Source organism: Oryctolagus cuniculus, chromosome 12 (assembly GCF_051225735.1).
Source record: "Oryctolagus cuniculus isolate XC-2025 breed Fujian yellow rabbit chromosome 12, ASM5122573v1, whole genome shotgun sequence".
In the NCBI taxonomy this organism is placed as follows: Eukaryota; Metazoa; Chordata; class Mammalia; order Lagomorpha; family Leporidae; genus Oryctolagus; species Oryctolagus cuniculus.
The window spans coordinates 20348433-20375781 of record NC_142878.1 but is presented as its reverse complement, the minus strand read 5'-3'; the positions used below and the strand labels follow the sequence as shown (position 1 = coordinate 20375781).

The 27349-nt window shown below is 48.3% G+C and overlaps 1 protein-coding gene across 3 annotated transcripts in view; it reads left to right on the top strand.

Moving 5' to 3' along the window:
* Nucleotides 1-12205, top strand: part of PELI2 (pellino E3 ubiquitin protein ligase family member 2) — a 144459-nt gene extending 132254 nt beyond the window's left edge. For all 3 annotated transcript variants that reach the window (XM_051822914.3, XM_051822915.3, XM_008269703.5), the window contains 3 exons: nt 3791-3988; nt 5517-5705; nt 7572-12205. In XM_051822914.3, the coding sequence (XP_051678874.2) occupies nt 3791-3988; nt 5517-5705; nt 7572-8138 (954 nt within the window). In that variant the 3' untranslated portion in view covers nt 8139-12205. The remainder of the gene's footprint in view (nt 1-3790; nt 3989-5516; nt 5706-7571) is intronic.
* The last annotated feature ends 15144 nt before the right edge of the window (nt 12206-27349 follow it).

Here is a 27349-nt window from a genome sequence, read left to right as displayed (position 1 = left end):
TGTCAGGACATGAAGGTCAGGTGAGGGAGACGGGTGAGGACGGCGGGGGAAGGTGAGGGAGACCCTTAAAGGTGCTTTAGTACCTAAACTGGCTTCAGCTGACATCTGGCAAAGCCAAACTTCCCTTACTCTCCTTGGCACAAGGGAACTTCGGAAACGTTGTATGTAATCCATGCATACAGGAGGTGTTCAGAACACTCACAGAAAATATTTGCATGGATTGCAAATGTGTTTTTGCACCAAAACAAACACATTGTAATTCCATTTTCCATGAACTTTTTTTAAAAAAGATTTTATATTTTTATTTGAAAGGCAGCATTACAGAGAAGGGGGGGGGAGAGAGAGAGAGAGAGAGAGAGAGAGAGAGAGAGAGAGAGAGAGAGAGAGAGATTTGCTGCTGCTTTCCCAGGAGCTTAGCAGGGATCTGGATCAGAAGTGGAGCAGCCGGGATTCGAACCAGTGCCCTTCTGGCACGCTGACCATCACAGGCAGAGGCTTCACCCATTGTGCCATGGCACCGGCCCCTTCCATGAACCTTCAGAAGCACCCGCATGTATAAGCTTGGAAGTACTGAGTGGACTAGAAGTCTCACTGTAGCCAGCACATGAAGACGGATGAAGTTCAGCAGCATCCTGGCTTGACAACACGACGCCTTTGAAACAGCCTCGCATCGATCCAGCAGCCTGAAAAGGTGCAGGCAGCAAGCGTTCTGCACGCAGTGATTTTTCAGCAACGTAGGAGTTTCTTTTCCTTGGCAAAAGCAGTATTAGGATTGTGTCCTAACATATAAGATTTGACTAGCGCTCTGGAAGTTAGATTTAAGTGGAAGTGAACTGATAAACAAATATAACAGGACCAGTCAGATGAGTTACATGAGTTAGAATAATTGATCCTAGCAGCACAGCCGTTCCGAATGAGATTTCATGTTTCCCGGTCAGTCTCAGGTACTTCATCAAGACGTTAATTTAATGAGCTTGGATAAGCTCAGAACGGGGCCCTCCTACAGGAGAGTAACTTGTGCTGACAGGAAGGGGCCGCCCACATTCTAGAAGGGGTGCTTTTAGCTTTGCGCTGGTAGGAGAGCTTGAGGAGCCTCTGCCGCCTTCCACGGAGGTGAACAGCAGTTAGGAGAGCGACTGTGCCATGGCGGTGGTGCCCCGGACCGGGGCGGGGGGGGGGGTTTGAAATTGTGCACATTTCACTCCTACACTTCATTGGAACCGAGGTTCAGGATGGATTTGTTTCAGAGTTTCTCCTATATACTTTTCTGTATTTGTTAAGTATTTTTGCAATATGTATTTGTCACCTTTTGAATGTTTTGGGGAAAATCTGTTTTGAAGGTTTTATTTTTTTTTTGAAAAATCTTTTTTTAAAGATTGATTTATCTATTTGAAAGGCAGACACACAGAGAAGGAAAGAGAGCTCTTCCATATACTGGTTCATACCCTAAGTGGCTGCAACAGGCAGGGCTGGACCAGGCTGAAGATAGGAGCCAGGAGCTTCCTCTGAGTCTCCCACGTGGGTGCAGGAGCCCAAGCACTTGGGCCATCTTCTACTGCTTTCCCGGGTGCATTAGCAGGGAGCTGGATCAGAAGTGGAGCAGCCAGGACTTGAACCAGCACCGGTATGGGATGCCCGTGCTGCAGGTGGAGGCCTAAGCTGCTGTGCCACAGTGCCGGCCCCTTGAAAACTTTTTTTTTTTTTTTTTTTTTTGAATTAGAGCCATCTTCTTCAGGAGAGCCCCTGAGTACCACACCCAGCTTTTAAATGAGTCCCGTGTGGGGGTGCTTTCGTACTTCAGACAGATGAACTGTGTGATATGATTTTACTGTAGCTCTAATTTAGTTGTTCTGTTGCATTTTTAACAAGCTATATGTTTTCTTAGCCTGAAATGCATACATTTGGGCAGTATACATCTGTTCAGGTGGATGAGTTTGAGTGAAACCAGTTTAGTTTATTCCAGATGCATTTCCCTAGGACAAGAAATTAAGGGTTGTAAAAAAGAAGAGACAGTAGATGTCTGTCGCCTGTTGGCTTTGGAGATTGTCTATGCATGAGAAATGTATATGTGAGGTTTGCAAAATAAATGTAATAGTACTGTTCCAGCAAGCAAGCAGAGAGCAAGTGAAGCAAGATTTTTTTTTTCATTTCCTTCATGCAAATTACAATGTTTATGTTTCAGATAGAATTTTGAGATTAAAATGCCCTGCAAACTGACTGGAAACTTTTTTTTTTTTTTTTTAGTGTACTTATTTGAGAGGCAGAGACAGATAGAGACGAGAGAGACTGAAAGAGAGCACTCACACGCTGGATCAGTCCCCAGTGGCACAATGGCAGTGGAGCAGAAGCCAGTCCAGGCCTCCCGTGGGGTGGGCAGGGACCTAGTCACTTGCCAGCACCTGCTACCTCCCTGGATGTGCATTTGCAGGAGGCCAGACTCAGAAGCAGAAGCCAGGAATCAAACCCAAGCGTTCAGACGTGTGATGTGGGCATCCTAGCCCATGTCTTAACCACTCCAGAGGCGGCAAACCTTTTTCCTGCCAAAAAGCCATTTGGATAGTTACAGCACCATTCACAGGCCATACAATATTATCAACTTAAAAACTAGCCTTCTACAGATGTATTGAATTTCGAGTCCTGCCTGCAGTTGCCTTGGCAGGGCCAGACCAGATGATTTTGCAGAGTTCAAATGGCACAGGGGCCCGCCCTTCCCCACCCCTGCATCCAAGACCCACCCCAGCAATTGACTTTGTTGGCCTTATGTGCCTGGCAGCCTTATGCAGTCCGCCCATTGCCATCACCACAATCGAGGTCACTGTTGTTAGGAGAGAACAGTGTTGTCACATTTAGTGAGAAATTACTCACTTACATGTAAATGATTTTGATTTACGAGATCTCTTTGGGGGGCTGGCATTGTGGCTCAGCAGGTTAAGCCATGGTCTGCAACACTGACATCAGCTATCAGGGTGCTGCATTGAGTCCCTGCTGCTCTCTTCCAGTCCAGCCTCCTACTAACGCACCTGGAAGGCAGTGGATAATGGCCCAGGTGCTTGAATGCCTGGCACCCATGTGGGAGAACTGGATGGAATTCCTGGTCCCTGGGTTAAGCCTGGCCCAGCACCAGCTATGGCGAACATTTAGGGATGAACCAGCAGATGGAAAAGATAATCGCGCGCTCTCTCTTTCTCTGTATCTCTGCCTTTCCAATCAATAAGATACATTAAAAAAAAAAAAAAAGAAATCTGCTTGCTTTTTGGCACGTATAACACTTATCCCTGATTCTAGTTAGAGGTCACTAGAACATCATTGCAGAAATGTTTTTGATATTCCATCTTGAAGAGTTCCATGTTTGTAAACAAATGCTTAACTCTTCCTACTTCCCAGGAGAGAGCAACACCTGTCTGGTTTGCCTTTATATTGAATAGGAACAGCTTTGCTGGAACTCCGCTGTGTTCTCTCTGGCAGCATTTAAGCCTTACCAGCAAAAGTGAGCCAATAGAATCTTATTGGCAACCTGTTAAACTTCCCCCAAAGAGTTCCCTAAACCTCAACCATGAACATGCCAAGAGCGGCCGTTTAAGTCTTTTATTCATCTACAGCCCAGTCTTCCTGTACCCTGAGGGGTGGCCCCAGGCTTCCTCTCCTGGGTCTGGGCGGGCCAGTTCTTGCTCTCTGCTCCAGGTCATGGTTGGATTTGCTGGTGAGGAAAATCATTGTCTGGGCATCTTCGGCTGTGTGCCGACTGGCGTGGCAGAGAGCGCCGAGTCACCAGAGTGTTTGGCCGACACAGGTGGGCAGATCCACGGAGAGCCCCATCGACTTCGTCGTCACCGACACCATCTCGGGCAGTCAGGGCGCCGAGGAGGCCCAGATCACCCAGAGCACCATCTCCAGGTTCGCCTGCAGGATCGTGTGCGACAGGAACGAACCCTACACGGCACGGATATTCGCGGCCGGGTTCGACTCCTCCAGAAACATATTCCTTGGGGTAAGTACTGTCCCCAGAGCGGCCACTGTTGTTGTACAGATCATTTACCGGGGGCTAGAGTGTCTGCTCCGTGTGGTGCCGCCCGGTCTGTGATTTTGCCATCCTGGTGGCCAGTTTGCAAAGCTGTTGCTAGAAATCAGAAAAGCATTAAGTCATTGCTTGTTATCTGTTAGATTTGCTGTGTTAATGGTAATGTGTATGTTACTTTTTTAAAAGTATGTGTATTAACATTTGTGTGCAGCATGCTTGTGGTAGGGTTTTGGATTTTTTTTTTTCCTTTTTGTTTTAAGCCTCTAAGATTTGGGGTACTAACACAGAAACAGATAACTGACAAGTGTACATTGCTAGACACCGGGCACTGTGCTAGGTATAAGAAATACAACAGAGAACAAGGTAGGTTCTGTATTTGCGGGTGATCCAAGAGGTTTATTTCAGAGAGAAGCATAGATGGCCAAATATAAGCCATCGGGGCAGGGCTCGAAGGAGAACATTAGTTCCTCCTAAACTCATTCATTCAACAGTGTTTTGTGGCCCTCGGCTGTGTTCCGCGCTGGCTGTTACACACGTGATACCACAGAGGACAAAAGACATTGAGAACCTCTGCCCGCATCTAAATCACCCCAGAAGTCCCAGTGACTATTAGCTTTACTCTGATTCCCCTTGGAGTCAGGGTATCTTTGCAGGGGGCAACACACTAAAATGGCTTTCCCGGGCACTGGCCCGCGTCGTCCGAGGGAAGGCCAGGCGCGGGCTTGCTCGCTGCAGGGACTCTGGGACACAGGGGACCCAGGCCTCTGTGCTCTGCTCTCCGTCCCCTCAGTGCTCCCGCTTCCTGGAGGAGGTGCCCCGGTCACCCCAGCATCCCCTTACGACAGGATAACGCATAGCCGACAGGGCAGCTGCAGAGCCGCTGTTTCCTCCTTGGCTTTTGGAGCCAAGAACCCTCTCCTGCATGAGGGAGGAGCCGCCCCAGAGTCATCCTTTGTGTCTGGTCAGCCAGAACCCAGCCACCGCCCCCTCCCCCCGGAAGCCGGGCGCTGGGAAGGGACCGGGCTTGGCACTCAGCCTGGGCACGTGGGCCACGTCTGGGTTCTGTCACCATCAGAGAAGGGTGAGAGCACCCCTCCCATGAGGACCTCACGCCGACGTGTGGACGCGCTTGGCTTCACGGCTGCTGGAAGCTTGTGCCTTTGGCTCAGAGGCCTGGCTTGATGACCGCCGTGCCGTCTGGGGCTCGACTCTGAGCCTGTTTCATTGGGTAACAGGCACAGAGCACTGCGCAAGCGCGGGGTCCCCAGACACAGCACGGGGCGGGGCTGGGTAGGGAGCAAGGGCGGGGGCGGGGGGCAGCAGCTCTGGAAGTCTGCAGGTGCACGCCGGGCGTGTCCTGGGCAGCTGCACGGTCTCTCCCCGTGATTATTAGCTCCCTGCCCCTGCTCAGTCTTGCAAGGAGACTGCTGAGTGCCCAGGCGCTGGCCGCTGTCTCGTGGGCGTGACGTGTCTGCTCTGCTCTGTGACCGCTCTGCAGGAAAAGGCAGCGAAGTGGAAGAACCCCGACGGCCACATGGACGGGCTCACCACCAACGGCGTGCTGGTGATGCATCCGCGGGGCGGCTTCACCGAGGAGTCGCAGCCGGGGGCCTGGCGCGAGATCTCCGTCTGTGGGGACGTGTACACCTTGCGGGAAACCAGGTCGGCCCAGCAGCGGGGCAAGCTGGTGAGTAGGCTCCACCCGGCGAGCCGGCACGGTGCCGCACCCTACCTGGGGGTCTCTCCCGAAGCAGGGTGGAACCCCACAGCCCCGGGAGGAGGAGGGCGACACCACACTCGCCATCGGGATTAAGCTTTTCCTGTAGGGCAAGCAAACTATCTTTCCTTCCTCAGCAGCTTAAGAACGGAGTCTTTCCTTAGAGTCCTCACCAGAGTTCTGCTTAGGCTCGCTTGATTTGGTGTAAGACCCCACAGATTTGGAAAAAAATCCTGAGTATTCCAACACTAATGAGTCACACTTATGAATGCAAGAATGATCCACTAGACTTTCTAGAGCCAAGAAATAATGGACTGCCCCCCCCCCCCCCACATGATAGTAAGCATTAACGTGGAACTTTGTGTCTTGCTCTCCAGGCTCCCACGTCTTAACTTGAAAGGACTTCTAAACTCCATGTGACTGTTTTCTTGTAAATATCATACTTACCTCCGCCCTGTCCTAAAGCGGTGTATATTTTTTAACCTTCTTCTATGGAGACTAATTCTAGTACCTTCCATGGGAAACCTTCGGTTTCGGATCTTGCCAGAGCTTTAGGGCACAGCCACCAAAGAAAGCTAAACTCTCCCCTCCTTTACTTTTCACTAATTTTTAGGTAGAAGCTGAGAAAGAGGGCCTTCTCGGGCCCTCCCACGGGAAAATGTAGGGGGCAGAGGCCGCGTGCGTCCCCCGGGGGAAAGCTGGAACCACAGCAGAGGGCAGGCGGCTCTGCCCGCCTACCTTGCTGCTCTCTCCTGGACGCCTGTCCTTAGACAATCTGGCTTGTGGGGCCATCGTCCACCACGTCCCCGCCGTGGGCCCAGCGTCTGCATCGCACAGTTAAGCCTGGTCTTGCAGCATCACTGCTGAACCAGTTTAGGAGGCTTTTCCCAGGCCAAGCAAGTTCCAGAAATTTCGCTGGAACATTTTTCAAGGAATTATAAATGGGAAAAGGAATGTGAACGCAGATCTTTTTTTTTTTTTTTTTTTTCTTTTCCCAAGTAACTTTTTGTTTCTGAGCATCGGATAGCTGTGCACAAAACTGACCTCGACTGGCCGCCCTGGTCCCTGATCGTTGGGCCCGAGAGGAGAGCGCGAGCCTGTGGCTGCGGGCGCCGTGCTGTGCCCTGGTTCCAGGCCTGTGTGCATGCGCACTGTGGCCCTCTGAGGGAAGTGGCGTCGTCCCAGTTAGGGATGAGGACGGTGTGGCACGGGGGAGTTCACGGCCATGAGCCTGGGCTCCCTGCCACTTGGAGCCACGTCCTGGGACCCACGCCCCGGGGTAGGATACAGTGCAGCCTCGGCTCTCGAGTTGAGAGCAGGAGCGCTGGGCTCTGGGCCGTGGGATATGCACCTGCTTAGGCAGCTGGGTGAGCCCCGGCGGAGAAGAGGCAGTGCCAAAATGTCGTGGGCTCCACACACGGGCTAGTTCTGAATTTAGCCCCTTGAAGTGATGCTTAGATCCGGGGAAACCTGTGCTGTCCCGCGAACCTGGCCGCGGGGGCTGTTTGGGCAGTGAGCCAGCAGATGGAAGATGGATTTCTCTCTCTCTCTCTCTCTCTCTCTCCTCTAACTTGGCCTTTCAAATACAAAAGTATGAAAAATAAAAATTTAGGGAGATTTGTAAAGTTCATCGAAAACAGCCCCCGTGTCCACTGGGCGTGTAAAGCTGGGTCAGCCGTGCGCGGGGCCCGAGGGGAAACCGAGGCACGCCCCGGGCCCGTCCTCCGTGCAGCACGGTGCCTCCCGGTCTGTGCTCCCCGAGAGGGGGCGGGCAGGCCGGCGCCATCTGCCCGGGGCCGGGCTGGGGTTTGCCCTGACCGCGCCCCTTCCGTGCAGGTGCAGACTGAGAGCAACGCGCTGCAGGACGGCTCGCTCATCGACCTGTGCGGGGCCACGCTGCTCTGGAGGACGGCCGACGGCCTCTTGCACACGCCCACGCAGAAGCACATCGAGGCGCTGCGCCAGGAGATCAACGCCGCGCGGCCGCAGTGCCCCGTGGGGCTCAACACGCTCGCCTTCCCCAGCATCAGCCGCAAGGAGGTGGTGGAGGAGAAGCAGCCCTGGGCCTACCTGAGCTGCGGCCACGTGCACGGCTACCACGACTGGGGCCACCGCAGCGACGCGGAGGCCAACGAGCGCGAGTGCCCCATGTGCAGGACTGTGGGCCCCTACGTGCCCCTGTGGCTGGGCTGCGAGGCCGGCTTCTACGTGGACGCGGGGCCGCCCACGCACGCCTTCACGCCCTGCGGACACGTGTGCTCCGAGAAGTCGGCCAAGTACTGGTCCCAGATCCCGCTGCCCCACGGCACGCACGCCTTTCACGCCGCCTGCCCGTTCTGCGCCACGCAGCTGGTCGGGGAGCAGAATTGCATCAAACTCATTTTCCAGGGCCCGATCGACTAGCGCCCGCGCCCGCGCCCGCCACCCTCGACTTCTGTTAACAAGTTACTGTGAAGATTCCGCCCTGGCTCTCAAGTCGACCTTTTCCTAAGGCTGTGGATGAGCGGAGGGCGCGGCGCCCGCGCGGCGCAGGGCGGGGGCGGTGATGGGGCCCCCGCGGGCTCTGCCTGGATCCTAGCGTAACAGCTTCCTTAAGAATTGCATTGCAGATGCCACGCTTTTGTTTGTAACCTGGGGCTTTTTTTAAACCAAGTGTTTTGTTATTGTTGTTGTTTCTTCCTTTTTAAACCTGGACAAGTCCTGTTTTACACCTGTAGAAGACATGGATTGGCCGGTTATTGACGGTCAGTGGGCACCCGAGGGGGCCGCCCCTGGGCAGCCTCTATGGTGGTGGGAACGCCACCGGAGGCCAAAGGGGGCTCCCTCTGTGTGACAGGGAGCAGGGGGCCTTAGGCACAAGTGGGGGGTCCCAGAATCTGGGGCTTCTCTTCTGACCTGTTTTTCTTAATTTTGGGGGAGACAATAGTCACCTAATTTTGTTTTAACTTTAGTGGAATTTACTCATTCATCAAATAACTTGGCATTTCAAAGAATTTCCCACAAGTTTTCCGTCAGCTTTTTGTTACTCGTGCATAATGTTCTTGGGCCGTGATACCCATCTCGCTTAGCCAGAACGGTTTGGTTGACTAAACCGCAGCAGTTCTCGGAGCTTCCATAACAAAGGGTGGTTCCTGCAGCAGGAGGCGTGGCCTCAGCACTGTGATGCCAACCTCCTTTGCTTGCTGAACTGTGTAAGATACAAGAGTGGTTAAAAATAAGCTGCTGCTTTTTGAAGCCACTTGTTGGATCATAAGAAAGCCAAGAATCCCTGAGCCTCAAAGCAACAAATCAGAGCGAAAATCATTTCTATTCACTCAGTTCCCACCATCTGTCACCTTCCCCTGCAGCCTAAGGCGCTCTGGAAGTTTTGAAAATGTTTGCAAATCAGACTAAATTTATATGTGATCATTAGATACACACACACCAAGTGGTACATCTGCAGAGGTAATTTGAAATTCTTGATTTTGGGAGAGTGAGCGAGTGTTTACAGAAGAATAATTAAACCAGAATTTCACATGCACCGGCATCCCTCTCCGTTAGCTTCGTTCGTTTTGATTAATAATTCTTGGATGCTCATTTCTCTGTTCTCGGTACCACCAGCATCGCCACACCCAGACAGTAGAGATCCTTGAACTGCTAGGGGCTGGCTGAGATAAAATAGGTCCCTGCCGCCTGGGGCTAGTCTCTATGTAAGCTAACATCCTCTTACACTGACCACTGCAGATTTGAGCTACCTTTTTTAATGTTTGTATATAGACATATGTAATTTATATGATTCTAATATACTGTTATATCCTTACTTGAATTGGTTCTTCCATATTTTGCCTACCGGCAAATATTTTTTGCCTCTGTTGAGTCATTCTGATCTATTGACTGCCCTTTTCCTTAAAAGTGATGATATATTCCTTGTGACCGCTGCTGCTTAATTGGACTTCATATTTTCAAAGTTCAGCCTCTCCGTTTTAAAAATAGCTTTATTTACAATGGCGAGCATTGTTTAGGATGAGGCATTTTTGGCTTTGGGTTTTGTTTTTGTCATTCTTTTTTTAAACGATGCAAAAATCCAACAACAGTCCTCTTCCTGGTGGCTTCCTCTGCTCTGTGCAGCCTCCACTTCCTGTACCCAGAAAACGAGAGGCGGAAACATGGAATAACCTGGAATAATACAGCGGATGCCTTCTGACGTAGCCAGAGTCGCCGGTGATTCGCTTTCCCCAAGACTGTCTGTTTAGCCTGTGAATCTTTGGGCTCCAAAGGATAATAAAGGAGGCAGCTTGTTCCCTTTGCTTGTGGCTAGGAGCTGATTGGAGGATTCTTGACACCCTAAAAATCATCTTGTAAGATAAATGGCTTCGCATCCAGAAAAGCCAGATTTTTACCTACCAAAAAAAAATATATTTTTTCCAAAAAGTAATGCTCCGATGTCATGATTTTCCATTGCAGGAGCCATGTCTAGCAGTTGTGCCTGAGACATGCACCCCGACATAAAGTGGTCTTTCCACTTGAAAAGTTTCTGACTTTCATAAGCGCAGAGAGTTTATGTGTAAGTTGAAATCTGGGTAATGACTCAAGCGGTGACAGCAAAGCCATCCCCTGTGGGATCCACATCTCTCCCGTGGGGTCCCAGGTGAGGCCTCCTCTCCCTCTGCCCAGGGAACCGCGGAGAGGTGCTTGGTCTGACCCAAGGAAACCATGCTGAGCGTGGCCCCCTTCAACGTGGTTCCCTTAAAATGTGGACGAAGGATACTTTTTTTCAGCGTTGAAAGCACTTCCGTGCGTGGGAATGAAGAACTCTAGCTCAGCAGAGTGGAATAATACAGTTCAGAAAAGGCCACTTCTGTGTCTCCGTCTTGCTTGCTGTCACATTACAAGGCAGGTCTCAGGCCCCTTGTGGACACGGAAGGAAATTGCTCACCAGTTACCCTGGCTAAGATGCCTTTGTGAGTAAGTTTCCAGGAGCGAATCCCAAGTGACGTATTCCCATAGATGATGTTCTTTTTTTTTTCAGTTGTTTATGTCAATTTACTACAAAAACAAAGCAAACAAAAGAAACCACAATGATTCAGAGTTAACTGGTTATAACTCTGAGTATTTTTCTAGTCCGAAATTTTTTTATTATTACTAATCGGTGCTGTCGGGTCATGCATGCTGTAACTCTCAACATTTCTCTTATTTGGCTAAACTGTTTGCAAAAAGGGCTACAGTTCACACTGCAGAATAAGTACTTAGCTTTCTGGGTACCCCCCCCCCAACTGTGGCCCAAAAGAATTGAAATCTTTTAATATAAATAGAAAGCATATTTATCATTCCTCGATAGTTAATTATAGAGTTTGGTACCTCTGTGCCTCAGGGAAGCCACATGGTATGACTGGTTATAGAATTTCAGGGTTAGGGTTTAAAGAAAGGAGAAAGCCATTGGAAAAACGGTGGGCTCCATTCAGGAGACTAATGAATCCGGATGCAGAAATATGCCAGGGACTGGCGTAAACATGATTGTAGTAGAATTTATTTTCCAGTACCAGTAGGGCAATCATTCTTAGAAGTTATTACTTGTACCATAGTTGGGAAGGTGAGGGCAACTCTTGCCTTTTACTTTCTCACACATAGAAAAACTCAAACCTCTGTTCTTGGAGAGCTTGGTGGTGGTGTTTGGGCACTTTTGAGAGTGTAAGGAGCACATTTTTTTTTTTTTTTTTTTTTTTTTTTACTTACGTGTAATCGAGGTTTGGAGTTGTAAGCCGCAGTTCTGTGTGGTTCTGCTCACTTTGTCTTCTCTTTTGAAGCCATTCTCTCTCTGAGAGTGTGTGGCCACACCATTGCCAGTGCTGGGTAAAACAGGAGGGCTCCGTGCGGTCTCGCCCCACAGCAGTGGAATCTCTGAGGGACAAACCCCGGGACCTCTAAGCCACATCCTGTCCTGTTCCGGTGGCTGTGCTGCCTCTGCCAGCTCAGAGCGTGCAGCTCTTCCGGTGCTGGAGATACAGCACAGCTCTGCGGCCATGTCTGTGCCCCAGAGTCCCAGGGAACAGCATCGGGAACTTTTGCAAAGAATGTAAACAGGATTGAAGCAGTGACACACGAGGCGGCTCAGTGTTTTCCTTTTAGTGAGACGTACATCCTCACAGATACGTTTTACCCTCATGAAGAATCCGTAAGGAAAGATGGGGAAGAACTATTTTTCCAGGTCTACTTCGTTGTTTCTAAACAAAACTGAACGAAAGGGAAGTGACTTCTTCCCAGCTGAGATGACAGATTGCTTCTCTGTGTTAAACAGTCCGGACATCAAGGGGGTGGTCATATTTACCACGTATAGTGTTATGAGCAGTTAAATTTTATGGATATATTTGTAAGATCATTCTTTTATATTTCATGTCAAATTGAAAAGTTTTTATTTCTTCACTATTGTACCTGTGGAAATACAAGCCATTTTACAGGAAAAATCTTCAGAAACTATTAAATGGATCTCCGTACGTGTGTGAGTCCTTGTCCTTGGGGTCTATGGTTGTCACTGGGTTCCTCAGGTCATTGAGTAGAAGGCTGACACAGAAGGAGACTCGAGTTTGGCATTTCTAGAACTTGGCAAGTTCGTCCCAGTTGAGTGAGTTATTATTTGTATCCTGCACAATACATGTTTAAATCCAGATTCTGAAAATTCGCCACTTTTGTTTTATTGAAGAACCTCCATTGGTGTGTGTGTTACTATTTCTGTGACTACATGACTGTCACACGTATTTAACATCCAGCAGAACATAACCCGGCTTGTAGAATTAATGGACTTCCTTCATGATCGCTATAGTCATGTTGCTACTTTTGTGGCAACGCTCATTCATTCTGGCAACAAAGATAATGTATGAGCCTTCAAGCCTTAAAATAGTGTATCTGTCATAAGGAAATATATGTATTTATGACACTTTTCTCATTGCATTGATACTCATAGAGTCTTAAGTTTTTCACTTCCAAAAAAAGAAAATGCTCATTTATATAGGTTTTCATATAAGGGAATAAGTGTTCCATACTTCATCAAATCTAAGATGTCACAGATTTTAAGATGCATTATTCTAAAAACCACAGCCAGTTATGTTCTTAAGACATGTCCCATTTGGCAAGGGTGACGGGACTACTTAATGGGTAGGAAAAACAGCAGGGACGAAGGGATATCCACCAGACAAAGCATGTGCCAGTCCCACCTCACACACAGAAAAATTAACTCAAGCTAGATCAAAGAGCTGAAGTTGCACAACTCCTAAAAGAAAACATAGATTCAACCCTTGCAGCCTTGGATGACCCCAAAATTTCTCAAATACAATGTGAAGAAAATGCCAGAAGCGAGGACAGATAGTGCTTGGGCGCCTGCATCGCGTATCAGTGCTGAGTCAAGTCCCACCTCCTGGGATTCCAGCTTCCTGCTGACGTGCACTCTGGAAGGCAGCAAGTGGTGGGTCAAGAGCTTGGAACCCTGCCGTGCCCAGGGGAGACCCAGGTTGGCTTCTGTGACCCAGCAACCCTCACTGCTGCAGGTGCAAGGTCTCTGTTCTGTCTCTCTTTCAAGTAAAATAAAAATATTTTTAAAAACCATAAGCAATAATAAAATGACAAGTTGAACTTCAAGTTAAAGAGGACATTGTCAAAAGAATAAAAATTATGAAATGGAAAATATTTGGTGATCGTAAGTCTGACTTAGGACTTGCATCCACAGGGTGTGTGTAAATATTGTGTGTATGCATATACGTATATATACATACATACGTAGAATGCTTACAACTACCAATAAAAACCATGTTTTTTAAAAATGGGCAAAAATTTCACTAAATATCTTTCAAATAAGATATACAGCTGGCCAATATGCACATTAAAAACATGTTCAGTAACTTAGCCAGCAGGAAAACGCAAGTTAAAGCCACACAATAACACTTTCTACTCACTTGGATGGCCGAAGTCAACAAGACTAACAAATGTTGACAGAGATATGAATACTGGAGATTGTTTTATGGGACAAAGAGTTTGGTGGAAAACACAATTACTGTGTGATCCAGTAATTCAACTTCTAGGTATATACCCAAGAGAATTGAAGAAATGTTCATTGCAAACACATACATGAGTATTTGTAGCAACATTATTCATAATAGCTGAAAAGTGTTAACCCAAAAATGTCCAACTGAGCAAAATCATGGCTTATGAATGTTCAGAACTTCCGAACTTCAGAAAGTTACAGGAAATAGAATTAAAAATGTTTATTTTAATGCAAAGAAAATTGAGAAGCCGTGCATATGAAAGATCTTCAAAAAGTTCACAAAAATGCATGTGAGAAACTGCATGGGTTTCAATTTTTTTTTGCACCAGAATAAACTTACCCTCTAATCCCATTGTCCCTTGAACATTTTAAAGTATCTGTGTATCCATACAGTGGAGTAGTATTCAGCCATACAAATTAATGGAGATACGGGTACACAGTGCAACACAAATGAAGCTCCAATACATAATATGTGAAAAGACAGACATGAAAGTCCCCGGACTGCATGTCAGAAATAAGCAAATCCATGAGACAGAAAGTAGGCTGGTGGATGTCAGAGGTTAAGGAAAGAATAAGGAGTGATTACTAACAGTTGCAGGGTTTCTCTGGGCGAGAGTGACGCTTGTACAACTATGCGAATATGTGAATATACTAAAAACCAGTGAACTGTGCACTTCAGAGTGACTCATAGTATGTGAGTTGTTTCTCAGGAAAGCTATTTTTAACAAGATACATCCTAAATTTAGAGATGTTAGGTTGTGAAGAATTTGCGTCTTAGAATTGAAATACCATAATCTTTGGTTGTTCGCGTGGGAATATTTGGGATCCTCCCGTGTTTGCCGGGGGGTTCTGCAGAGTCTGAACGCGTGGCCTTTTCCTTCTAACGCACTGCCACTCGCCATTAGATAAAAAAGAACAAATAGGCCTTCCAAAGAAGCTTAGAAGACAACTGCGTATTCCCAAGGCCCTAATAACTTTTCCCCTATTAGGATGAAAGCCTAGAATGCTATTTTGAAAGGTTTCAAAATACACATTCTTGAAAAGGTAAGCTTATGATCAAAATCAATATAGGGCTAATGTAAACAATTAAAAACATGGGAAGTATGATTGGAAAAAAAACATAATTCCATCACCCAGAGGATAACACTATCGATATGTGGAAGTAATTTCTTTTTTTAAGATTTTATTTGAGAGGCAGAGAGAGAGAGAGAGAGAGAGAGAGGTCTTCCATCCACTGGTTCACTCCCCAACTGGTCGCAACGGCTGGAGCTGGGCCAATCCAAAGCCAGGAGCCAGGAGCTTCTTCCAGGTCTCCTACATGTGGGCAGGGGTCCTAGCATTTGGGCCATCTTCTACTGCTTTCTTAGGCCATAGTAGAGAGCTGGATCCAAAGTGGAGCAGCTGGTCTTGAACCAGTGCCCATATGGGATGCCAGCACTGCAGGCAGCGGCTTTATCCACTACACCACAGCGCCAGCCCCTGGAAGTAATCTTTCTAAACTTAAAGTAATTTTACATTGAGACTTCCATTTCTATCTTGGTTCTGGGCTGTATTTTTGAGAGCAGGAAAAGGCGAGGTCTTGCATGTCTGTAGCAGGAACACGTCTGAGACTCCCAGGGGAGGCCAGGGCTGCTGTGAGTGCTGAACTGTAAGCCTCAGCAAAATCCTGACTCTGTTGCTAGCCTGGACGCCCACAGCCAGTTGCAGGACGTGCCGTGAAATGGCCTGGCTCCTGGCTCCAGGGTGGCCCAGCCCCAGCCATTGCAGTCGTTTGAGGAGTGAACCAGCAGCTGGACAATCTCTCTCTCTCCATCTCTGTAACTCTGCCTTTCAAATAAATAAATTAAAAAAAAAATCCCATGTAGCTTCCCAATAGGTAAACAGATAAAAGCAATATTTTAGTGGCATAGTAAGCCTCAGCGGGGAAAATTATCTAGGAAGAAAACATGTCAAACGGTTGGAAAAATAGCAAACATTTTTCATTTTGTGTGTGTGTGTGTGTTGGAGAAAAAATGATTTGTGGTTCACCTGCCATCCTAATACTCTTGAATTAAAGCAAAACTAGAAGCTTGAAAGAAAAGTAATAGAACATTTTAGAAGTTAAATAATTTATGATATCTAATAATTATATCACACCTATTAGTGTCAGACAAAAATCACCTAATGGCACCTATGTGCAAAGACATCTATATAGCTCATGTTGGCATAGCCAGTAAGTAGAGGTAGACAGCAAGTGGATAGACTACATTCTTACTACAGGCGAAATACACACACACACACACACACACAAAAGAAGCAGAAACAATGGTATTTGGGGAGAGGCTGTGTTAGGAGAGCCCCGCGTGCAGTGTACTCACAGCTGTGTCGCAGCTGCGGTCCCGTCGTGGCCTGACACGCCACAGGTGACACCTGCAATTTGTAATCAATCCATTGATTCAGGGCTTCTGATCATTCAAATGGGATCCAGTTCTGCCCATCGAACCCTCTTTTCCTCCTAAAGGGCTGAGAGGCCAGCGTTGCTTTGGTGGGGAAATGGGTCCTCTCCTTCTGTCACTAGGAGACTTGTGCCTGGGAGCAGAGAGACAGCAGGTGCTGGCGGTTCCAGGGCTGGAAGACGTTCGGTGTCACTCGGGGCGTTTCAGTCGGTGAGTGTGGCACTTGTGCGTGGAGAGCCAGTGGACCCCATGGTGGCATCCCAAACATCCGGCTGAGCTGAGGCTCCAAACCGAACCGTGTGTGAGCGCTCAGCCACCGGCCTTCCTCTGAGGCCACGGGGGAAAAAGGGATAGGTCAAAGATCAGACAAACACGGAGAAGAGGCCACCCCCAATCAAAGCCCACACGGGGGACTTGTCAAGGGTGTCTGGTGGGCTTGGCCCTGGGCTCAAAGTCACCCAGATCTGGGACCCTGAAGAGGCCAGAGTGTGTGTTGATTTCCATTGAAGAGAGAAAAATGCTTATGAGGAGACAATAACCCCACTCTCCATCTCCATACCCGTCTCCCTCCCTGCCCTGCAGCCCTGCCCTTCCCTGTCAACCATCTGAGAGGACGAGCCCCTGGGCTGCCAGGGGCCTTTGAGAAAGGTCCCTGGTATTCTTGGTGTCAGGTGCTCCTGGAGTTCAGAAGCTGACCCCTCACCGTCACGCCTGCAGAGCAGCCAGACCTTGCACCGCACACCAACTGCGTCCCGTGTGCCTTCCTGTATTTCTGCCTGCTGAGGCAGGGCTCTGTAAAAGCACTTGCCAGTGCTCAGAAGGCAGAGCCGTCACTTATCGTCCTCTGCTGCTGCCATGACGCTGACGGCTCCTTTTCTCGCTGCCCCAGGACTGTGCGAGCCGCCCCTGGTGCTCGCGCCTCATTTCCGAAGCAGCTGCGGGGAGCGCACTGCTGCTCGCGAATGCAGGAGCTAAACTAGCAGCAGCTGCGGCGGTTTCAGGAGTTGAGCCGGTAATCAAGTCACTCCGCGCAGCACGGGATGTGACAAGTCCACAGCGACCGGGGACCCAGGGCGGCGAGGACCGGAGCTGCAAGGACCAGCTTCATAGCCATCAGCCATAATCGTCAGCCCCGGGGCTTCCCCAGCTGAGCACGGCAGATTTCCCGGCTTGTGACTCTGATCCCCGAACAGAAGGGATCCCCTCCCTCAGCCCATAACACCTGGCTTTCTTAGATATATTTACCCATTAGGATACACCGCAGTGCACCTAATATAGCCAGGTTAATTCACTGCTGTGTGAGAACATTCTGGAATTAACTCACAGGAAGACGGGCAATTTCAGGGAGAAAGGCTGCACCAGTTTGGGCTACGGTTTGTGGATAGGGTCACAGGTGCTCTCGCTCACCTTGGGAGGCTGGACAAGGGGCCAGGCAGACATTCAAAGGAGCCAGGATCTATGCCTCGTCCGCTTGTTATTAGAAAAACTTTCACACTAGCATTAAACTAGGTCGTAAATTTGTATCACCATAGTGACTAAAAATGCAGACCCATGCCTGTCTGCCTCGATTCAGATCCCAGCTCTGCCACTTACAGGCTGTGTAAACCTGGCTGTGTTCTTCAGCTGCTGGGTGCCCCAGTGTCTCTGTGTAACAGTGATGAGAGTTCGCATCATAAATGATTTCGTGAGAATCAGAGATTCACTTCATGGAAAGTATTTAGAGCAATGCCTATCACATGGTGTGTCGCTCCCCCATTTGCGGAGGAACGACACTAGACCCTGCGCTGTTCTTTTGTCTGCTCGGCCCTTCCTGGGTTTGCTGCTGGTCCTTCCTGGGTTGGCTGCCGACCCCTCCACCTCCATGGAGGGGCAGCTCCCCCTGCCACTTTCCCCACTTCCGCGGGGGAGCAGCACACCGCCGGCGGGCTCTCTCGGGGGCTGCTCAGGTGTTCCTTCAGATAGATGTTCCCCTTAGATGTTCCTGGTGCATGTTGTCTCTCTCCTCCTTTATAGTCCTCGTCCACCAATCCCAACTCTGCTACCCACACGTCGAGCACGCTGCTCTCCTCCAATCAGGAGCAGGATCAGCTCCTGCAGCTTATCAGTCAAATTGGTGAGAGGCAGCTGTGAGGAAGTTTACTCCTCCCCAGCGCCATATTGTGGGAGAGCAGATGCATAGAATAAGTCTTAATTCCAGTAACTTAGTTTAGTCTCAGTTGCTCCCCACAATGGTGGACAGTAAATGCTATCTGTTATTTTTTTTTTTTTTTTTGACAGGCAGAGTTAGACAGTGAGAGAAAGAGAGACAGAGAGAAAGGTCCTCCTTTCTGTTGGTTCACCCCCCAAATGGCCACTATGGCCGGCGCGTTGTGCCGATCCGAAGCCAGGAGCCAGGTGCTTCCTCCTGGTCTCCCATGGGGTGCAGGGCCCAAGCACTTGGACCATCCTCCACTGCTCTCCTGGGCCACAGCAGAGAGCTGGACTGGAAGAGGAACAACTGGAACAGAACCAGCGCCCCAACCTGGACTAGAACCCGGGGTTCCGGCGCTGCAGGCAGAGGATTAGCCAAGTGAGCCGCGGCGCTGGCCCTCTGTCACCATATTGTACATAGCTCATATATCTCTTCAATAATAAGCACCAACAATTGAAACACAACAAAATAGCACTTCATAGAGAATAAAAATACTCCTTTTATATATTTTAAATATCATTTTTAAATTATTTGAAAATTATTTTTCATTTTATTTAAAAGATGAGACAGAGATCTTTTTTTATGATTTATTTGTTTTACTTGAAAGGCAGTTACAGAGACAGAGAGAGGGATATTCCATCCACTGGTTTGCCCCACATGGACACAATGATCAGGACAAGGTCAGGCCAAAGCCAGGAGCCAAGAGTTCTCCCATATGGGTGGCACTTGGCCCATCTTCTTCTGCTTTCCCAGGCACATCAGCAGGGAGCTGGATTGCGAGCGGAGCAGCTGGGATGGGATGCAGGCGTAACAGGCGGCAGCTTAACCTACAGCACCACAACACCGGCCTCTAAATACTTTTGCATTAGCTTAAACCCCATGGCTTCAAAATTCAGAAATCCAGTTTCGGAACTGGCCTACAGGGTTGAAACAGGAAATTCATGGCCTCTTGAGCCTGGGGAGTCTCCAGTTCTCCATCTCTTGGCTGTGTTTGCAGACTCCGGCCTGCACTTGTCCACACCACCAACCTGCACCCTCCCGGCCCAGCTAACAGGGCTCCCCTGACGCTCCCACAAAGGAGCTCCATGAAGAATTCCTGATGGTCTCAGCCTAGAACTCGTCACCGTGGGTAGAAGGGTGGTATCTAACCAGGATCAGGTTCCTTCTTCCGCAACGCTTCTAGGGGGTGGGGGAGGGCTGTGGGCGGGGCAGGGAGGGCGAGATTGATAGCACAACTCCAACTCAATCACCCCACACCAAACCAAGCCAACATAACCATAGAGTCAAGTCCCCATGTGACAGTTCTGTTTGGGGTGATGTCACGCGGTGTAAAGCAACAGATGACCATCTGATGCTAAGTTGGAAAGGATAGGGTGCTACATTGCATAAGACAACGATCTATTTTAAACACAAATATCTAATTAGGTCTCTAATTTCCTTTCATCAATAATAATGTATTGGGGCTGGCGCTGTGGCACAGCAGGTTGAAGCCCTGGCCTGAAGCACCAGCGTCCCATAAGGGCGCCGGTTCTAGTCCCAGCTACCCCTCTTCCAGTCCAGCTCTCTGCTATGGCCTGGGAAAGCAGTGGAGGATGGCCCAAGTGCTTTGGCCCCTGCACCCACATGGGAGATCCGGAAGAAGCACCTGGCTCCTGGCTTCGGATTGGCGCAGCTCTGGCCGTTGTGGCCATCTGGGGAGTGAACCAGCGGATGGAAGACCTCTCTCTCTCTCTCTACCTCTCTCTGTAAATCTGTCTTTCAAATAAATAAAACAAATCTTTAAAATAATAATAATAATACCAATAATGTATTGGTTATCTTTAAATCTACAACACTCTAAAAATTAATTGAACTAATATATAAAGACAAGGTCTTCATTCCTCTGTATAAATATATTAGATATTTTTCTTCTTTCATGCCACCCGGAAACTGGGTGTGAGTTCCTGAGGACAGTGGACTGAGAGTCTGAGGCTGTATCCTGCCCAGACAGAATGACACGTGCCATGAGCGCGGTCTGGGGCGTCATGGTACACGGTCCCATTTGCCAGGAACTGCTGCCTGGATAGCGCCAGCATAGGAACCCTCACCCACAGAGGTCGCCTGCATGGACAGGCTTCCAACTAGAGCCACGTGTCAGGACGGAGCTTCCAAACAATGCCGCAACTCATGCACGTTGGCCATTCACTGCCAAGTGCGGCAGAGCGCACCCCTATGGGCCAGCTGCACCCCGCCACACACCCAATTCACCTCCGCGGGGAAGAGAGGCAGTCCCCATGCCTGTTGGCTTCTCACTCTTGCAAAGATCCCTGCGTCAGCTTCTCACAAACCAATTTTACCTTGGAACACTTCATGGAGGACAACAAATAGTTAAAGACAAAGAAGTAATTTAAATGTTTACCTTTCATGCAGTTTAGTACATCGAAAAGTCTATGGAAAAATATAATTAAAGTTTCTTTTGGTGCAAAAAATTTTGAAAGTCATGTGTAGTTTTATCATAACCTGCATTTCCATGAACTTACTGAAGACCACTTGTATGCATGAATTTCCAATTTCTTGCACCAAAATAAACTGACTTTAAATCCACTTTCCACAAACTTTTTATGGCACAAGTACATATCTAGCAATTTCACTGAGGGGTAGACAGAGTGGAAGCAGTTTCTGTGATTAATTTTATAACTGTTCTTCCTTAGGAAGCATGGATGTGATCATGACATAAAAAGTGAATTATGGAGCCAAACTTATTTTTAAAGATTTCCTTGGAAGATGCCAGAAGAGCTCCCTTTATTAATAATTTTTTACTTTTCTGTATCTTGCTTTTTCATCTTGGAGGCCTTATGGACTTGGGAAGGGAGTGCCCTTTCCAAAACTGCTGATTCTTAGCGATAGACCTCTTGCATACAGACCAACGAGGTCTCAGCCCCCAGCCGCCTCCCTGACCTAACTCTTGCACACCCAGCCAATATTTCATCTGTCCTAAATCATCCCAAGGCAGCCAGAGACCAGCCCTACAGCCTGGAGCCCACTGGAATGATTCACGCAATCCGATCCTAAGCCTTCTCACGCTCGCCTACTCTGCAACACCCAGCCTTTCCCACAGAAACCAAAGCCAAGTGTGTGGGTCATGCTGTTCTCCCCGCTTCATAGGCCTCCTGCCTGACCCGGGAGCCCCAGGAGCCCTCCAGGACATGGCCTGCCCATCCTCTTGGGAACTGTAAGTCATAAACTCTTCTTTCAAAAGCAGTTATCTCCGTCATCTTACTATCCCCGACTCCAGCAAGTCCCCAGTACACGGTCAGACACCCCCAGAAGCACAAACCATAGAAGTGAAGAATAATATGCAAAGAAAAAAAATATACTCTAAAAGTTGAACTGGAAGTAAAAAGATGGGAGGAGTAAAACCTTTGGATGTAATAATTTAAATGATTTCTTTCCTTCTCTAATCATGTTTGGAAAAGACACTAAATCCAAACACATACAAAGACACTTCAAAAAATTAGAGGAAAATGGAATTACAACATAAGTTTATTTTGGTGTAAAAAATGTTTGAAAGCCATACATATGAAGGGGCCTCAAAACATTCATGAAGATGCATATTATGAGCAAAATGCCCAGATTTCAAAAAAACTCTGTTTTCCATAAACTTTTTGCATGGCCCCCACATGTAAGTGAAGCTATGGAATTTCTACAGGAATAATTAGCCACTTGCTGTAGGATTCTTGCTAGAGTTTTTTTTAACTTTTATTTAGTAAATATAAATTTCCAAAGTACAGTTTATGGATTACAATGGCTTCCCCCCCACACACATAATTTCCCTCCCACTCGCACCCCTCCCATCTCCCGCTCCCTCTCCCATTCCATTCACATCAAGATTCATTTTCAAATATCTTTATATACAGAAGATCAATTTAGTATATATAAAGTAAAGATTTCATCAGTTTGCACCCACACAGAAACACAAAGTGTAAAATACTGTTTCAGTACTAGTTATAGCATTACTTCACATTGGACAACACATTAAGGACAGATCCCACATGAGAAGTAAGTACACAGTGACTCCTGTTGTTGACTTAACATTTTGACACTCTTGTTTATGGCGTCAGTAATCTCCCTAGGCTCTAGTCATGAGTTGCCAAGGCTATGGAAACCTTTTGAGTTCGCTGACTTTGATCTTATTTCGACAGGGTCATAGTCAAAGTGGAAGTTCTCTCCTCCCTTCAGAGAAAGGTACCTCCTTCTTTGATGGCCTTGTTCTTTCCACTGGGATCTCACTTGCAGGGATCTTTCATTTAGTTTTTTTTTTTTTTCCCCCAGAGTGTCTTGGCTTTCCATGCCTAAAATACTCTCATGGGCTCTTCAGCCAGATCCGAATGCCTTAAGGGCTGATTCTGAGGCCAGAGTGCTATTTAGGACATCTGCCATTCTATGAGTCTGCTGTGTATCCCGCTTCCCATGTTGGATCACACAGATAGGTCTAAGAGTCAAAGGGATCACACAAACAAGACTAGTGTCTGCTAATACTAACTGATAGAATAAAAAAGGGAGAGAATGATCCAACATGGGATTCTTGCTAGAGTTTTAACAAAATGATAGGCAGAATTAACACCAGCAGAAGTCATGTCCACTATTAGCAGCAGCTAATTTAATCTCATCAGAACATATTCAGACTTGGAGAATCAATGTTTTTTGAATTCTTTTATTTTTGAGAAGTGTTTAAGGGATTGCTCTTGGTTGTACTGCCAAATTTTAAAGCACCAAACTCTTGGGCTAGATAAAATATGCCCATATACAAAATTCAACAACAAAGGAAGAGCCAGATTCTAAGGGCCCCATGGCATGGGGAGGAATACGGTAGACCGGTGAGTAATGATGATAAGGCACGCACACAAGGGAGAGAGTGCACATGGCCATTTGGGGGACAACACGCACCGTGAATTCTGCACAGAGCCTCTGTGTGCCGTGGGAGGAGGGGGAACAATTTACAGTCCGAGAAGGACCTGGATGAAATCGTCCATTTTTGGAGCAATCATTCCTGCGCAAGCAACGCACACCTGCTAGAGAGCTGTTGGAGGCGGCAGCGGTGGGTGGAGGCCATCTATCGCTGCTTTGTGTTTCCGTAGCACCATCTATCCAAGCAAAGCAGAGTGTAACAGAAACATTAACTACTAAATTAATCCTCGCAGCACCTCTGCATGATTGGCAGACACCATCTCCATTCTCATGGTGTGGTAAAGGCAGCTCCCCGCTCCAAAGCGCTCAAGTCATTCACCCAAGGGCGTGAAGGGGGGAAGCTGGCCGACAGCTTCAAAATGCAGCAGCGGTTCCTACCACACTGGAACAATGGGTTTTTCTCCTAAGAGCGTGTTTCCCTCTACGGGGCTTGAGTGGGAGTGAAGGGGGTGGCACCTGCACCCCGATTTCCAATGACTGGCTCCAGGACGTGTCTCTTTAACTTGGACATGCTGTGAAAATAAGAAACCTTGGATCAGAGCCTTCGCTCTTTCCCTCTGGTTTGCCCAGGAATTAATTTGTTTGCCGATGCTGGAATCTTTCCTGGGATGACAGCGGCCTTTAGCGCTTAGCACTGGAGTTATGTGTTCATGTTACTTAATCTGATTATGCAGAGAGCTTAAAATATTACAAGGATATCAAACACCAGCATGCCTGTGTGGGTATTAATGTAATCATTTTAATGACTATTTTAATTTCTGGAAACCCCATAAAATTGTCATGGAAAATAGTATGATATTGCTACAAAAGACAGTGCTGATTCCATAACAGAATCTGTCTGGTTATTATTGTTGTTGTTGTTGTTATTATTTTTTACTTTGGTCAAGAACCATCACTGGGTAGCCTCCTAAAGGCTACTCTCCATCACAAGGATGCCTTAGTAACAGCCTGTTCCTTAGCGACCCTGTCTTTGCCCCTCCTCTTTCCCTGGGATAAGCACATAATTCCTCCGGTGGAATAAGCGGGCAGATGGAAAGCAAAGCAAGGGGAGGCTAACTAGGAGGCTGGTGCTAAGGAAAGAAAATGGCAATACCGTTAGGGTCACTTCCACCTCAGCCTGTGTTTCAGACTTCCCAGAGAGGACCCGGCTTACCTCCGAGTCCTTCCCGTTCTGAATTTCCATCTGTTTTCTCTTCTCTACGACAAGAAATGGAAGCTTTTCCATAATTCCCTCGCCCCTTAACTGTCCACCTGCTATCTACTCCGAAGCCTGGCCACGAGCACTCCCATCAGGCACGATGCTCGCGGATCACCTCCAGGGGGCGCTGTGCTTGGTGCTACACCCTACCGTCCCGCTGGCTCCCGGATCTCCCAAACGCAGGCACCCTGGCTGGGGTGCTGGAGGGGACCGAGTACTGAGATGGCATCCCAAGCTGCTGCTTGTTGTGGGAAGACAGTGGACAATGGCCCAAGTCCTTGAGTCTCCTCCACCCGTGTGGGAGACCCAGGTGGAGCTGCTGGCTCCTGGTGCAGCCTGGTCCAGTTCTGGCTGTTGCAGCCATTTGGAGAATGAACCAGCAGATGGAAAATCTCTGTCTCTCCTTCTTTCTGTCATTCTGTCTTTCAAGTAAATAAACATTTAAAGATGGAAGAGAGGGAGGGAGGGAGGGAGGGAAGGAAGGAGGGAGGATGGACAGGTGGGAACATGGGCATGCCGGTCGGCCAGCAGCCCTCACTCCCACAGCACTGAGGTGCAGGGAGTTTCCCCTTCTGGGCCCCAGAGCAGGAATGAGCTCTTGTCTCTGCACAGGACTCGAGGTTTGGCCTTTGGAGCCTGGATCCCGGGTAGTCTACGGCTCCTTTGCATCACCCTGGAGGAGTGACCCAGCTCTTGCTGCTTGCACCATTGTCCTTAAGGTTTTTAAGGGAAAACTATGTTTTTTTTCTTTGGGAATTCCCACTGCAACCGTGAGGGCAGCGTAACCAAAACCAGAGCACATGAAACCAACCCTTCCCATCTTCTGGAGAATTGGCATTTTGTGGTAGGGAAGGAAACCATGCCCTGATGGTCGGAGCCCCTGCCCCAGAGAGAATGGACAGGGTCAATGGTTGGGGGCCACAGAAGACTTGTAGCTACAAAATCACTTTAAGATTCTCAGTTACAAAACAACTGAGCTTTCATTTTTACTTGATTTGAAGAACTGTATTGTGGTAGAAATGAGAAGCCATGCCAAGATGGCCGCTGGCAACGGAGCCTGCCTGGCAACAGGCTGTGATTGGATGGTTTCAGAAACCACATGGCAACAGAGCCTGACCAACAACAGGCTGTGATTGGATGGCTTCGGAAACCGCCTAGCAACAGGCTGTGATTGGTTAGGGCATAGACCGCTCCTTGACTGGATTGGCCACCTTGGCTATATAAGCTGCTGTAGCAACTGAAATAAACGAGTCTGCAGGCTGCTGCTTCTGGCCTGGTGTTGCCAGATTCTGGGGTCTGTGTGGTGACTCCGCACCTCTTGCCCCCACCACACTCCGCCTCTCAGAACGAATCCACAGCAACACTGTGTTGCTGCACAACAAGGGGATAATCCTCTTTGCATTTTAGCATTGTTAAACATATGAACTCACACAAGGTCATTTCCATGGGGGGAAAAATACTAGAACATCACTGCAGAACCAACAAGAGCCAGGGAAGTGGGCAGGAACCACAGGACACAGTGGAGCTCCCCTAGCTGGCCCAGGAGGCAGCCCTGGTGGTACCAGCCTGCCCCGCACTGCCCTGCCACTCTGTGGAGCCAGTCTCCAGCTGCACCTGCAGCTTTAAGACCCTCCCTCGAGATCCTGGGCATGAGCATTGCAGGCCAGCCACCTCCCCCCCAGATGCCACCCTATGGTTTCCATGCTTAGAGTCTTCCATGGTAAAGGTGTCCAGATACCAGGCAGCTGGAGAGAAATGTGCAAAGAGCATCTGTGTAATGCATCATTTTGTTCTGCCTGAAAAATTCCCACCACACTGAACATCTCTCTCTCTCTCTCTCTCTCTCTCTCTTTCTCTCTCTCAAAAACCTTGATAATAGCAATTTCTTATTGTAATAAAATATAGATCGCATGAACTTTGCCATTTTTAAGTTGTACCATTCAGTGCTACTAAGTACATTTGCGATGTCATATAACCATCACCATGCTCCATAGCAAGTTGACTTGAGTCAAGTTTTTCCTCTTCTGGTGCAGGCAGTCAGAGGGGGCTGGGGTCATTCTGTGGAAGGCAGGGTGGGACACGATCCTTGACAAGGAAGGAAGCCTGGGTGCACCATGCTGTGCTGTACCAGCCGAGGTTGCCGTTCACAGAAGAGTAACTCTTCATTGCCAGTGTGACTTATCAACTTGTGGCTGCTGGTTTGTGTTGAAAAGTAGACTGAGCCCAGGTGTGGACAACACTGAGTTAGGTTAGCATTAGATCTCCTTCCAGTTCCCTTATAAGCAACTCCCCAGTGCCAAGGTAGGAAGCTGAATAAGTTCCTAAGAAATTAAATAGTCGCCAATGCAACTCCAACAAGTATTGGAATTGTGCTGGTAACTAGGACAATAGTTGCCCCTTTTGGGGTCAGTGTGTTATCTCCAGTTGCATTCTAGACAACTTCAGCACACTCACAACTTCTCAGAGGAGACCCCTCTCTGGCCTCACTCTGGGCACAAGAGCACGCCATACCAGCATACCAGTGCATCCAGTCGGGGAGCGGGAGAGAGAGAGAGAGAAAGAGAGAGAGAGAGAGAGAGAGAGAGAGAGAGAGAGACTCCTGGCTAGGTAGACAGGGGCCGGGGGCCCGTCTCCCTATCTGGAGGTGGGAAAATTCAAGCCACCAGCTTCCGCGGGGGTGGAGGATGTGATGTCATGTGCTAGTCCTTGTAATTCAGGTTTTTCTGTACTTTTGTAACTGATCTGGGTAATGAGAATTCTGTGTGTCTTGGGGGAATTTCATGTGCTTTCTGTCAAGTCTTGATTGGAACTATCATCCAATTAACCAATGAA